The sequence below is a fragment of the Chelonoidis abingdonii genome, chromosome 1 (assembly GCF_003597395.2).
Source record: "Chelonoidis abingdonii isolate Lonesome George chromosome 1, CheloAbing_2.0, whole genome shotgun sequence".
NCBI classification, from domain to species: Eukaryota; Metazoa; Chordata; order Testudines; family Testudinidae; genus Chelonoidis; species Chelonoidis abingdonii.
The window spans coordinates 315111105-315125096 of NC_133769.1; the positions used below are offsets into that span (position 1 = coordinate 315111105).

The following is a 13992-nucleotide window of genomic DNA, read 5'->3' on the forward strand; positions in this document are numbered from 1 at the left end:
GGGGCCGATCCAGGCAGGGCCGGGGGAGAGACCCAGCTCCAAATATTGCTGGAGCAGGGCACCGGGCCCTGAATATTCCTAGAGCCCGAGCACTGCAAGTGTATATAACCTGCTGCCTATGTTGGCCTCAATACAGCTCAGGAACCCCAGCCACGCAAATCCATCAATATTCTTCTGTGCATTGTCAAACTTTCTGACTGTGATTAGCAGAACATACCTCCATGATAACTTCCTCGATAGCTGACCTGCCAACACCAAACTGGTTAGCTACTGACCAGTAGTAATCAGGAATGGTGAGCTTCCAGACAGCAATGACCACACGCTTCTCCATACAGATGGGGAGCTTTCACATTGGTGTACCACCCCTGCAGCTCCAGCATGAGTGCTGCACAGATTTCAAGGAAAGTGGCCTTTGTCAGCCTGAAGTTCTGCTGCCAATGCTTGTCATCCCGGTTGTACATCACTGTCCTATTCCAACAATCAGTGCTAGTTGACCAAGCCCAGAAGGGGCAGTCTACTGAGTAAAGCCCTCCAGGAAAAATTCATGCAGAAGTAACTACTAGATTTTGTCTTCCTCATCCTATATCACTCTGGCATGGCCATAGCTAGTTCCCAAGTCATTCAAAGCCATCTGGCTGCACAACTGCTATGTGTATTTATAACCATCAGGATAGTGGTGCTCAGCATTATTCCCTCCACACTGCCTGACAGCAGTTTGAAAATGGCACTGGCTTGCAAAAGCTAGATGAATTATGGGATGACAGGAGAGGAATTACCGGAATTTGTTTGTTTGACCTGTTCTGATAATTGGGTCTACAAATTTACCCTAACTGTGAGTTCAATGGTAATAAGTGAGTATAAGATCATAATGTGTCACAGTAACCTATAATAAAAATGTAATTGGGAACAGGCGCAAGAAAACCAGACTGAAAAACTGAATTAGTCCAAACAAAGAAGCCTACTGCTATAACCCAAGGACTGTGCTGAGATCATCCTTGGTAAACAAATTGTGGGTCTAGAAATTAATGAACTGATATGTTGGAAACTAGGCCTAATTGTAGACAAATGGATGAGGCCATAGACTGTACTGCCCTCCACTCCCTTTTTGGGTCCTTAAAGAAAGAGACTTGAGGTGGGAGGGACAATAAGAACAGACGGAGAATACTGAAGGAAGCCTCACCATCTCCAGGGACCCTGGGCCTTTGTCATTCTACTCCTGAGAGATGTCCTGACTAGACTGGGCCAGAGAGAGACCCAGATGACATTGCCACCTCTATCAGCTCCAGCTCAACCCCAGACACCAATTGGCATGAAATGGGATTGGACTTTTAACAAGAGTAACAACAACAACAGTTCCAGCCCAACACCCATGGACGGTTATAATACCCGCCACCAGACACCTGGGCTGCGATGGCCTTGTCCCTTCTCTGAGGACCTCACTGCCTGCTGCTGCTGCTTGTGCCTGCCAGGTCTCCGCCACTCCACTGCCACCGCTGGAGGTTCCTACTGCTCACTGTGTCCCTCCTCCTCGGGGACGGGGGAATGAGGAGGGATGCGGAGACCCAGCGGCAGGCAGGGGAGTGGCTTGGCCAGGGGAGGGCCTTCAAGGGCAGTGGGGCTGGTGGCACGGCCTGTCACTGGGAGGGCCAGCGGCTTGGTTGGAGGGGGTCCTTGGGGGGAGCGGCAGCTCGGCCTGGTGCTGGGGCTGGGCTAGCACTTGGGGGGGATTGGTGGCTTGGCCTGGTGGTTTGGCCCAGTACTGGTGCGGGGAGGGAGAAACTGACCTGGGGGGCCATCAGTGGCTGGGGGCTCAGCCTGGCTCTGATGGGGGTGGTGAGGGGGGGACAGACTGGCACTGGGGCTGGCCTAGCACTTGGTGGGGGGGGTGCTGGCAGCTTGGGCTGGCACTCCAGGTGGAGGCATCAGGGTGGCCACCAGCTGGGTCTGGTGTAGCTGGGATGGGGTGGGCAGGCTGGGGCTCCTCCAGTCACAGGGGGACCCCTTAGGTTTCCTCCTGTTCGGGGGGTGGGGTTTCAGGGCTCTGGAGTGTGTGCATGGGGGGCCTTGGGCAGAAGGGCCAGGGCCAGCAGGTTAGTCTCCCCAAAGCGGGGTTTCACCCACTGCCTGTGTGAACAAGGCTAGTACTGCAGTATTTCATGAGCTGCAAAACAGAGAGTGATGCCTGCCCTGTGGTCTGCCATTCAAGATTGCTGCTGGCATTCACAGAAGAATTTTAAAAGTCCTCAGGCCTTTAAACAGAGGAGGGGTGCGTACTTGTGTACCTTCAGGGCAGCGGAGTTCAAACTGCTGACCAAAGTGGTCATGATAGGCATTGTGGGACACCTCCAGGAGGCCAATTAAGGTGACACAACTTAGTGAGGTATCTACATTGACACTGTGTCGCAAAAAGCTCTGTGCCGCTGGTCAAGGTGGTTTTATTATGTCGGCATAGCAGAGTAGTTACATTAGTAGGAGGAGCATTTCAGTGTGTACACCTCCGTTTTGTTGACAAAATTTGACTTTTGTTGACAAAACTGTGTAGTGTAGACAAGGCCTTAGTCTACCATGAAGGCAAACAGACAGAGGCAGCAAAGGGGCAGCACATTCAAAATGAGTTTGCTGCTTGGTACAGGTACATACAGAATTCACAGATTGTATAGCGGTCCCCAAGTTGTCACAATGTCGCCTTCATTCATTCCAGTGTGCATGGCTGAACTACTTAATAGTCTGGCTCCTTAATTTGTCTAATTTAAATTTGAAGTTCCTGCTCATTTTTATCAGGATTATTACTGAATATGAGCCATAGTCTTGGGTGGGAGCAGATGGGCTTTTCTTGGGCATCAAGCAGCGTCAGCTCCAGCTCTTGCACCTCAGCAGCTCCAGCCCCTCCCCAGGCTCGGTCCATGGATGCCTGTAATGCAAAGATGCAAACACCAGCCAGACGTTCTGCCACTGAAAAGCCACATTGTCCTTATTCCTGTAGCCAGGCTGTAATGCACTGGAGCTACCTGACCACCCTAATGCATCACTCTCACAATTTTATTACATGTCTTGTGATTTATGGTGTGTTTCTTTAAAGCCCCAGGTTCTCAAATCAAGAGATTGAAAGCAGGGTCTCATTCAGTTAGAAAAGAAAGAAGTATGTTTCAAGTATCAGAGGGGTAGCCGTGTTAGTCTGGATCTGTAAAAACAGACTAAACGTCTGTTAGTCTATAAGGTGCCACAGGATTCTCTGCTGCTTTTAAAGTATGTTTCAGTCATTCATGGCTACAGAGAATAGCTTGAAAACGTGAACAAAGGCAGCCCAGCTCAGCGCCCAGAAGGCAACCAAAAAGAACCCAAAAACATATATATTTTTTAAAAAAACGCTCATGATTGTCTGAGCCTGAGGTTCTCATATCGGCTTCCACCAGCGGCCCAGAGCAGAGCGCAATCTTCCAGTCTGCTGTCAGGTGACTCCCGCATCAGCTGAGCGGGGACCCCGGCACGTGATTTCACCGGCAGGGTGAAAGCGAGAGATTGGCAAAATCCGCGTCCTCTATCCCACTAAGGCGAGGATTCCCGTGCACTCCCAGCCCTGCAGGGGCCAGAGGCAGCGCCGCGGATCCGGCCGCTGGCAAGCTCGCCTCAGCCTGGAAACAGCGCGCCACGCATCAGCTTACAGCCTCGGCGGCCGGAACGTTTGCCGGGATCGCAGCTGGCGCCAGGCGGGATTCGAACCGGGCTCTCAGAACTAGCCCAGTCCGCGAGGATTGGAAGCCGGTGCAGCCTCACCCCGCCCCTCCATTTCACGTGGGGAGTGAGGGCACCGTTCGCTTCAGCAGCTTCAGCGGCAGCTACTGAGCATGCGCACTTGCGCAGATAGCTGGCACATGCTCAGTTCCAGGGAGCGAGCCGGGTCGTTAAACACTCTCCCAGCCGGGCACGCCCATTTTCTGGCCCCTCCTCCTCCTCCTCCCCCCCACCCCTTCGGGAGTTTCTAGCATCCTGCCGTGTGTTGAGGCAGAAGCAGCAGCTCAGGCGGCGAATGATTCTCCCTCCCCCTCCCCCCGGTGGTAAGTACCATTGGGGTGGGGGGGCGGGATTCGGGCTGTGCCCTCCTGCGCCCCGCTTTGTGCACCCTCGGTAATGAGTGATTCCCATCCCCCCCACGGCTGCAGCGAATGGGCCGTTCCGCCCTGCCTCCCGCTGAGCGGTGGGGCTGGCAGGGGAGGGACCCCTAACATGGGGCAGGCTGGGCGTGCTGGTGGGACGGGGATGTGCTGACTGACCCTCACTTGTCCCCAGGGGAGCCTGGGCCAAGCAGGTCTCCTCCCACAGGCCGTTATACCCACCACAGTGCCCCTCCACCCAGCCTGGCGGGGACTCAGCGTGGAGGGAGCTTGCCAGGGTGGTGCCTGCGCCACAACATGCCCCTCGCACCTCTGACCCCTGCCATGTGCCGTGATGCAGCCCTTGCCGTGCACCATAACGCACCCCTTGCCATACTTCACGCCTCACGGAGTGCCACAAAGCGCCCCGCTCACTGGACACCATAACACACCCCTAGCACCTCTTGCTGTGCTCTGTAACACCCCTCACACCCTTCGCTGGGTGCCATGATTTCCATGACACCTGCCGTGTTGGGGTGTCAAAGCGCTTGGCACACAGCAGCTTGGAAATCCTGCCATGGACCTAGGTATCAAATGCACTCCCCCACTCTCTTACTGCAATGATAGGGCTTATATTTTACACACCTGTTTAAAGCAAATCAGGAATTTTCACATCTGCAGTATGGAGACACAGTCAGTTCAAAACCACAGCAAAGTCTAGAAGCTACTGACTCACTGCGATTACAAATGACAGAGACATTAACCAGAATGGGAGGTGATCAGAAAAAAACAATGTTTTCTTTTTGGTTTTTTCCCCTCATTTGTTTGTCTTGTGCAGCCAAGAGCAGGTGTGGCAGAGACAGTTTCACTTTTGTTGATAATCAGTTTCATTTCCTCTTTCTGACTAGAAGTGATGACATTATCCTCATGCTCTGAGTGGAGTTCATAGGCATCCCTTTCCCCCAGGTTCTGAAATATGCCATTTAAAAGTCCCATAACAACAGGGAGCTGCTGGTGTTTTGATGTCTACATAGCAGTACTTCAGAAATTTGAAGTAGTAAATAAATAGAGGATGCTGTGTTAGTGTGACAACCAGAATCTTGGCCAACACACGGTATTGAACTGAGGAATTTCAGAGCTAACAGCATAGGTTTTTGGTCCTCTCCTTGCTAGACTCAGGTACAGACTGGCTAGAGTAGCCAGCCTGCGATTAAACTACAGATGCTCCCTGGGTTATGCAAGATCCGATTTACGCAAATCTGCACTTATAGAAAAAGTTCTGTAAGCTAGAAATAGGAGTTGGGGGTTTTTGGTTTTTTTTGCATAATGGTCTGAGATATGTTTTGGATTTATGCAAAATTTGAGGTATGCAAGGCATTCTGGAACGGAACGCTTGAGTAAGTCAGGGAGCATCTGTAATAGCAAAAGGGGAGAGTAAAAACGGGGGATATGAGCTCTCAGAACAAAAATTTAGATGCTGAGAACAAAATTAATCAAAGAACCAAAGGACACAATGAGAAGAAATTCTTGAATTGCATATCCACCAATGCTAGGAGCCTGGGTAACAAACGAGGAATTGGAATGCTCATTTGTAAGCATAAATTCAGTTGGTACTACTGAAGCTTGGTGGGATGAGTCGCATGATTGGAATGTTAAAATTAATGTTCATAATCCATTTTGGAAGGATTGAGTGGGCAGAAGGGGAATGACAATCTATATAAAAAATGGTATTACCTATTTCTGAGTCACTCTTAACTCAGAAGAAAGTGATGTCCTAACACATAATGCACAAGATGGGGTATTGGTGTCTGCTAAAGACCACTAAGTCACCATAAGCTACAGGATGATCACCTCTTTACGCACCTATCTATAATGTGTAGGGGGAAAAATACATGATCATGGGGTATCCTTAGACTTTCTGAACATTATATATGACAATTTTATAACATAAAAAGTGCTGGAGCTTGTATGGGGGAATTCTTTATTAGACCTTGTCCTAACAATTAAAGAGGAACTGTTCACAGAAGTAAAACTTAATGGTAGCTTAGGTACTACTGAACATGACTTGATTACATTTATAATATACAAGCAGAATAAAGTCTAGACCAGTAATATATATACTTGGTGCTTTTATAAGGCCAGTTTCACAAAGCTAAAATAAATAGAAGCCAAATCAGTTGGGAGGAAGAATTTAATCAGAAAAATGTGAATGATAATTGGGAATCATTTAAGAACACCTTACTAGATGCCCAAAAAGCCACAATCCAACAACTGAGCAAGAAGGTTGTGCTGGTTAAAAAAAACAACTTGGCTTAGAGGATAAGTGAAAGCAGCTATAACATAGATAAACAAATTAAAGACAGGGAAAGTTGATACTTATGAATATAAATCAGAAATTAGGAATTGTAGAAAATCAATATGGGAAGCAAAGGGACACAAGGAGAAATCTATGGCCAGCAAAGATAAGGACAATAACACACAGTTTTTAAAAATATATTAGGAACAAAAAGAATCCTGACAATGGTATTGGTCCTTTACTAGATGGAAATAGTAGAGTTTTCAGTAATAATGCATAAAAGGAAAAAAAGTGTCCAATAAATATTTTTGTTCTGTATATGAGGGAAAAAACATGATATAGACTCATCAAATTGTGATGATAACACTCTTTCCACTAGTATCTCTGTAGAATGTTATATAGAGTTTGATATTTTAAAATCAGCATGTCTGAATAATCTGCATCCAAGAGTTTTAAAAGAGCTGATTGAGGAGCTCAATGGACTGTTAATGTTGATTTTCAGTAAGTTTTGGAGTACTGGGGAAGGTCCAGAAGACTGGCTTAAAGCTAATGTGACAATATTTTAAAAGTGTAAACAAGATATTATAAATCTGTCAGCCTGACATCAATCTTGGGCAGGGTAATGGAGTGGCTGATACGGGACTTGATTAATAAAGAATTAAAGGAGGGTAACATAATTAAATCAACATGGGTATATGGAAGACAGATCCTGTCAAACTAACTTGCTGCTGTATCTCTTTAGAATGAGATATAGTGTGGTTGATAAAGGTAATAGAGCTGACATAATTCACTTAGACTTCTGTAAGGCTTTTGACTTGGCATCACAACATTTTGATTAAAAAGCTATAATGATAATGATATAAAATTAACATGGCACACATTAAATGGATTAAAAACTGGGTAACTGATAGATCTCAAAATTATTTAATGGGAAATGGGAAGTCATTTCCAATGGGGTCGTGCAGGGATCTGTTCTTGGTCCTATACTGTTTAACATTTTTATGATGATCTGGAAGAATATAAAATTTGCAGATGACACAAAAATTAGGGGATCGCTAAATAATAGGACAGGTCACTTTTTCAGAGTGAACTGGATCAGTGGTTCTCAACTGGGGGTCCATGGCCCCCTGGGGGTCCATGAGCCCTTTCAGGGGGGCTGCAGGGCCCCGTGGCTGAAACCTGGAGCCCAAAGCCCCGGCACTGAAGCTGCCCCCACAAAGCCAAGAGTGGTGCAGGGCTGAAGCCGGTGCCCCCAGCCCCCCGAAGCTGGGAGCGGCGTGGGACTGACACCGGTGTAGCAGAGTAGTTTGTGCCACTACGTTGGCACCCCCCAATGCCAGCAAACCTGACCCCGCCCCCAAGCCAGGAGCAGCAGGGGTCTGAAGCTGGGAGCCTCTTTGGGAGCCCCCTCTGCCCACAGACAGCCCCTAGTTATCCCCTCCCTTCACCCTGAGCTACACCCCTCACTTCACACAGCCCCTAGCTACCCTCTCCCCACACCCTGAGCTACTCCTCTCACTTCACACAGCCCCTAGCTGCGCCCTCCCTGCACCCTGAGGGGTTTTCAAACTTTTTGAACTGAATCCCCCCTTTGAGTTATATTTTTTGGTTGTGTCCCCCCCATAACCCAGATAGGCTGGGAGACCTCCTAATTGAGTCAGGGTGGAGGTGGCGCTCCTTCTCTGGACCCCACTGTGTGAAGCTGGATCGAACCCTGTCAGCCCTTGCCCCCCCACCCCAAAATAGAAGTAAAACTATGCCCATGCCCAAGGCTGGGCATCCCAGGCCAGGCGCACCAGCTGCTGCCGGGGCAGGCTTGGGCCCACCCCCAGCAGCAGGAGTTTGGGTATGGGGGGACTCAGGGTTGGGGATTGGGTTATGGGGCAGTGCTTACCTGAGGGGGCTCCCTGAAAGGGTGACAAGAACTCCCCTCCTTCAGCTCCATGTGCTGCCTCCTCCCGCAGGCACCGCCCTCGCAGCTCCCATCGGCTGCAGTTCCCTGTCAGCGGGAGCTGCAGAACCAGGGCTTGGGGCAGAGCAGAGGCAGCACATGGAGCTAGGAGCTGGAGGTCGCTGCTTCCCAGGAACTGGGTAGAGAACCTGCCCCAGCCCCACCAACCCTGCACCCAGTACCTGCTGTGCCTCCTTGAGCCGCATACCCCTGAGTACCCATGGTGCCCCCCCAGCACCTGTGGCATCCCCGGGCTGCCACGCAGCATCCATGCCACACCCCCAGCTACCTCCTCCCCAAGTTTTACTCAGGGGTATATAGTAAAAGTCATGGACAGGTCACGGGCTGTGAATTTTTGTTTGCTTCCCCAGACCTGTTCATGACTTTTACTAAAATTACTTGTGACTGAAACATAGCCTTCAACTTGAGCTCCCAATGCAACACTGTGGCCAAAAGAGCTAATGCAATCCTGGGATGTATAAATAGGGGAATCTGGAGTAGGAGTAAAGACATTATTTTACCTGTGTATTTGGCATTGGTGCAACTACTGCTAGAATACTGGGTCCATTTCTGGTGCCCACAATTCAAGAAGGATGTTGCTAAATTGGAGAGGATTCAGAGAAGAGCCAGGAGGATGAATAAAGGATTAGAAAACATGCCTCATAGTAATTTTCTAAAAGATGTGCTTTAGGAATTATTTTGGGGAAGCTCCTTGGCCTGTGTTTTACAGAAGGTTAGAGTAGAATGATCACAGTGGTTCTTTCTGGCCTTGGAATCTATTAAGTAACTTGCAATTGAGCTAAAGAGTCAGGTTCTGAAGCTGAGAATTGAAACAGACTCATCCTCTGGGGATCAGGCACAGAGGACACACACTCTCTCTCTCATCAGTAGATTTCATTACTATTTTTCATTTAGTAAAATAAAATTTTTAACATACAAGTGTAATAGTTTGCCTGTTAAAATATATCAGTCTGATAGCAGGTGGGAGGCAAGCAGAGGAATGATCAGCAAATTGTCTTCAGACCGCCTGTACTGAGCCATGTAAGTTGTCTTCCACTCCTAAACGGAGCTTAGAGGAAAAGCAAAGACTGTTACTTCCACCCTCAGTCATAGGCACCGATTTCTGCTCCCACTGGTGGATGCTCGACCCCCTCGGCTCCCGGCCCTACCCCCATTCCACCCCTTCCCCCAAGTCCTCACCCCTGCCCTTTTCCCACCTCTGCTCCGCCTCCTCCCCACCCTCATTCCACCCTCTTCCCCAAGTCCCTGCCCCGCCTCTTCCCCGCCTCCTCCCTTGAGCACACTGTGTCCACTCTCCTCCCTGCCCCCCCCACAAGCATTGCCAAACAGCTGAAGTACTGGGAGGTAGGCAGAGGAGCTAGGACGTGGTGCACTCAAGGGAGGAAGGAGGGAGAGCTTGGCTGCCAGTGGGTGCGGAGCACCCTCTAATTTTTCCCCCTATGCCCTGAGGCCCTTCGTTGGGACTGTGTGGATTGGAGATCCTTAACCCATGTATAGAGCAGCAAGGATAGTTCAGGCTGGAAACCCTTCAAAAGCCATACACAAGGGGAGCAGCAGCTGGAGTTTCCCTCCACAAGGTAGAGGAGAAACAGCCAGAGCCAAGAATTATCACTTGGCTCTAGTGCAGGGGTAGGCAACCTATGGCATGCATGCCAAAGGTGGCACACAAGCTGATTTTCAGTGGCACTCACACTGCCCAGGTCCTGGCCACTGGTCCGGGGGGGCTCTGCATTTTAATTTAATTTTAAATGAAGCTCCTTAAACATTTTAAAAACCTTATTTACTTTACACACAACAATAGTTTAGTTATACACTATAGACTTATAGAAAGACATTCTAAAAACGTTAATATATATTATCAGCACGCGAAACCTTAAATTAGAGTGAATAAATGAAGGCTCAGCACACCACTTCTGAAAGGTCGCCAACCCCTGCTTTAGTGCTTCTATTGCATGTGTGTTCCTCCCATTCATGTACTCTGACACCAACTTCTGTACCTGCATGCACACTCCTGTTTGGGGTTTTTTGATAGTAACAGAAAAAAACATCAAAAATAGGAACAACTGGTTTAAAAAAGTAAAGAAGAAATATTTTTGCAAAGGAACTTGGAGATAGTACAGAGCTGCTTTACTTCCTTTTGCTGAAATTGATCAATTTCAGTTTGATGATGTCCCTTAATGAATTGACTCTGACTGTACCCCTTCAGGACCAGACTTCAAAGAGAAACTGCTGAGCTTCATTTCCTCTGCAAATTTGACACCATCAGCTCAGGATTGAACAAAGACTGTGAATGGCTAGCCAACTACAGAATGAGTTTCTCTTCCCTTGGTTTTCACACCTCTGCTGCTAGAACAGGGCCTCATCCTCCCTGATTGAACTAACCTCGTTATCTCTAGCTTACTTGCATATATATACCTGCCCCTGGAAATTTCCATTACATGCATCTGATGAAGTGGGTATTCACCCACGAAAGCTCATGCTCCAAAACGTCTGTTAGTCTGGATCTGTAAAAGCAGCAAAGAATCCTGTGGCACCTTATGGACTAACACGGGTACCCCTCTGATACTTGACTGTACCCCTGTGAAGTATAATTATCACCATTTTAAACAGGGGGAACTGAAGCACAGAAAGGTTAAGTGACATGCGCAAGTATGTGTCAGAGCCAGGAAAAGAACCCAGATCTCCTGACTCCCAGCTCCAAGCATGAACAATTACGAGAAAGCCATTCTCATTATTATTCTGCAGTATCATTTTACATTATTGCGAAGTGCTTTTCAGTCTGTAGATTAGCAAATAATATTTAGCACTTATGTAGGAATTTTCATCTTGATAAGACTTAGCAAGGTGGAGGTAGTGCTGTTTACATAATGCCCAACAATGTTCTGTGTACTCTATAGATCTGTGAGAAGATGAACCCTCCCCAAAGATCTTACTGCAGCCTGAGGGCCGCAGGTTGGCCACCACTGCCTTATGGTCTAAGAGCAAGATCCTACAACTGGATCCACACAGGTAGACCCATGTAGCTACACAGATCCAGTTCCAGGATCTAGCCCTAAATGAACAACATACAGGAACAGGAGAGATACAGCACAAACACTTTTCTCTCTTTTCCTGTTATCCCTTCTGTGTGGCATTTTTTTTTATCCAGGCCCTTTTGCATTTTTGACTGTGGTTAGCCTTTGTGTGACTTCTCTTTGTATTTTAATCTCTGCCTAGTTCTCTTTTTAACCCTTTCCTACTTTTTATTAATTATTTGTATTAAGGTAGCACCTAGAGTCCCCAGCTGAGATCAGGCCCCAGTGAGCAGACAGATAGTGAGAAACAGTCCCTATCCCAAAGAGCTTATAATCTAAATAGACAAGTCAGAAACGGGTGGGAGGGGAACCAGAGGCACAGAGCTGTGAAGTAACTTGCCCAAGGTCACATAGTTGGTCAGTGACAGAGCCAGGAATTTCCTGATTCAGTCCAGTGCTCTATCCAGTGAACAGTGCTGCTTCTATTTTACAGATGGGAAGACTGAGCTTGCCTAAGGTCATAAATGGAATGCAAGTCAACAGCTGGGATTAGTTAGGAGTTCCTGGTTCTTGGTGCTGTATTGACCATGCTGCCTCTCTCTTACTCATGTATTAAAAATAAACATTTAAAGCCCCACAGTCCTGGAGAAATTAAACAGGATTTTCTTTATCCTTACAGGTAATAGGCTCCAGCACTCTCTGATGTGACATCACCAGCAGAGAGCATCTTGAAACATCGCACCTACTGGGAGCTAGCGGTTGCTGAGGCTCCGAGTGTTGAGGATTTGCATGACAACAGAAAAAGTGAAGTTTATATTTCTGGTGTGTTGAATGAACATCTTACCTGGGTCACTGGGGATACTGGACGCATTGTACTGAAAGAGTTTGAATTATGACTTTTATTTGCAGATGGCCTTAAAAAATTATTGCAGCTGCCAGATAAGAAAAATGAGATAATATGGGAAGGCAAAAGAGGATGAGAAGGAAAACCTTGGAAGGATAAGAACAGAAAAGGAGAATAGAGATTCACTATAACAAGGCTAGGAGGTTAAAAAATGTCTGGTATATAGAAAATGGGTATTGGCCAGGGTGGTGCTGGCCTTGACAATGTTTTAGTGGCAGTGGTTGCAGACCTCTAACTTCCATCTGTTATTGAGGAACAATCTAATTTCACCTTCCTGTCTTTTCCTTTCCACTTTTTACTTGCAAATCTCTTTTCTGTAATCCCATTATGTTAAAGAAACAACATTCCCTCCTTCTTTCCTGTGAACTCAGGTAGGATATTTGTGGGAGTTGCAGTTTAAACTGTGACAGATACTTTAATGCAGCTGCAGTTAGATGTGTGAAAGAAGAAGCTTGAGGTGCTGATGGCAGCAGACTAATATTTTCTGAACTAAAGGTGCTACACATCATATGAAGTGACTCACAAGCCCATGCAAGATTGTTGGTATCTGCATGAAATGTTCTTCACTGAGCCATGTATTGCTGAGCAAGTTTGGAAGTTTTCATATTGATCCCTGCCCCCACCAGTGGCTTTCCAAGAAAAAATACTAGTTCTCATTCCTCCAATCCCAATTGCTAGAGCCCCTAGCAGCTAACTTCTATTCTGTTTTTATCTCAGCAAGTCAAGTTTTATTCATGCCAGTCAATCAGTGCTAAAGTGGCTGGGCACAAAGTCTACTGGGATGCAAGTGGAATAGAAGCTAGATCTGGAAATGCTATGAGCCCTCACCAGCTACACTCCATATTCCTCCCAGCTGGTATAGGGTGGTTGCATTAACAGTTCTATGTTTCGTTCAACAGTGTCTCTCTAGGTGACTTCCAGATAATGGAGAAGATGGTGAAAAGGAAGTGTGCATTTTGTCCAGCAGATGAAGAGTGTGCTATAATGTACATTGCAGAAAAGCAAAATCTTGCAGTCCATCAAGATTGTTTGGTGAGAGTTTTTCTTAACATATGAATAATATTAAAGGAATCAAGAAGGACCAAAAGGAAAAATTTCAAAGACAATATGGACATTGGTACATAATTGTCTACTTTAGAACAGTGGTTCTTAACTGGGGGTATGTGTACGCTGGGGGTATGTGTATGCCAGGGGTATGCAGAGGTCTTCAGGGGGTACATCAACTCATCTAGATCGGGGTGGGCAAACTTTTTGGCCTGAAGGCCACATCTGGGTGGGGAAATTGCATGCAGGGCCATGAATGTAGGGCTGGGGCAGGGGGTTGGGATGCAGGAAGGAGTGTGGGGTGTGGGAGGGGGTGCAGTGTGCAGGAAGGGGCTCAGGGCAGGGGGTTGGAGTGCAGGAGGGGATCAAGATGCGGGCTCCGGCCCAGCGCTGCTTACCTGGAGAGGCTCTGGGATGGCAGCAGCACACAGCGGGGCTAAGGCAGGCTCCCTGCCTGTCCTGGCTCCATGCAGCTCCCGGAAGTGGCCAGCACCACGTCCCTGTGGCCCCTGGGGGAGGAAGGGACAGAGGGCTCTGTTCGCTGCCCTTGCCTGTGGGCACCACCCCCAAAACTCCCATTGGCTGCCATTCCCCATTCCCAGCCAATGGGAGTTGCAGGGGGCGGTGCCTGCAGGTGAGGGCAGCACGTGGAGCCCTCTGCCCTCACCTCC

At 47.9% G+C, this 13992-nt stretch overlaps 1 protein-coding gene across 1 annotated transcript in view; it reads left to right on the forward strand.

Moving 5' to 3' along the window:
* LOC116829773 (histone-lysine N-methyltransferase SETDB2) overlaps positions 1-13992 on the forward strand; it is a 94078-nt gene that overhangs the window by 45281 nt on the left and 34805 nt on the right. The window contains exons 16-17 of the mRNA XM_075065533.1: positions 3919-4055; positions 13177-13309. Of these exons, the coding sequence (XP_074921634.1) occupies positions 3919-4055; positions 13177-13309 (270 nt within the window). The remainder of the gene's footprint in view (positions 1-3918; positions 4056-13176; positions 13310-13992) is intronic.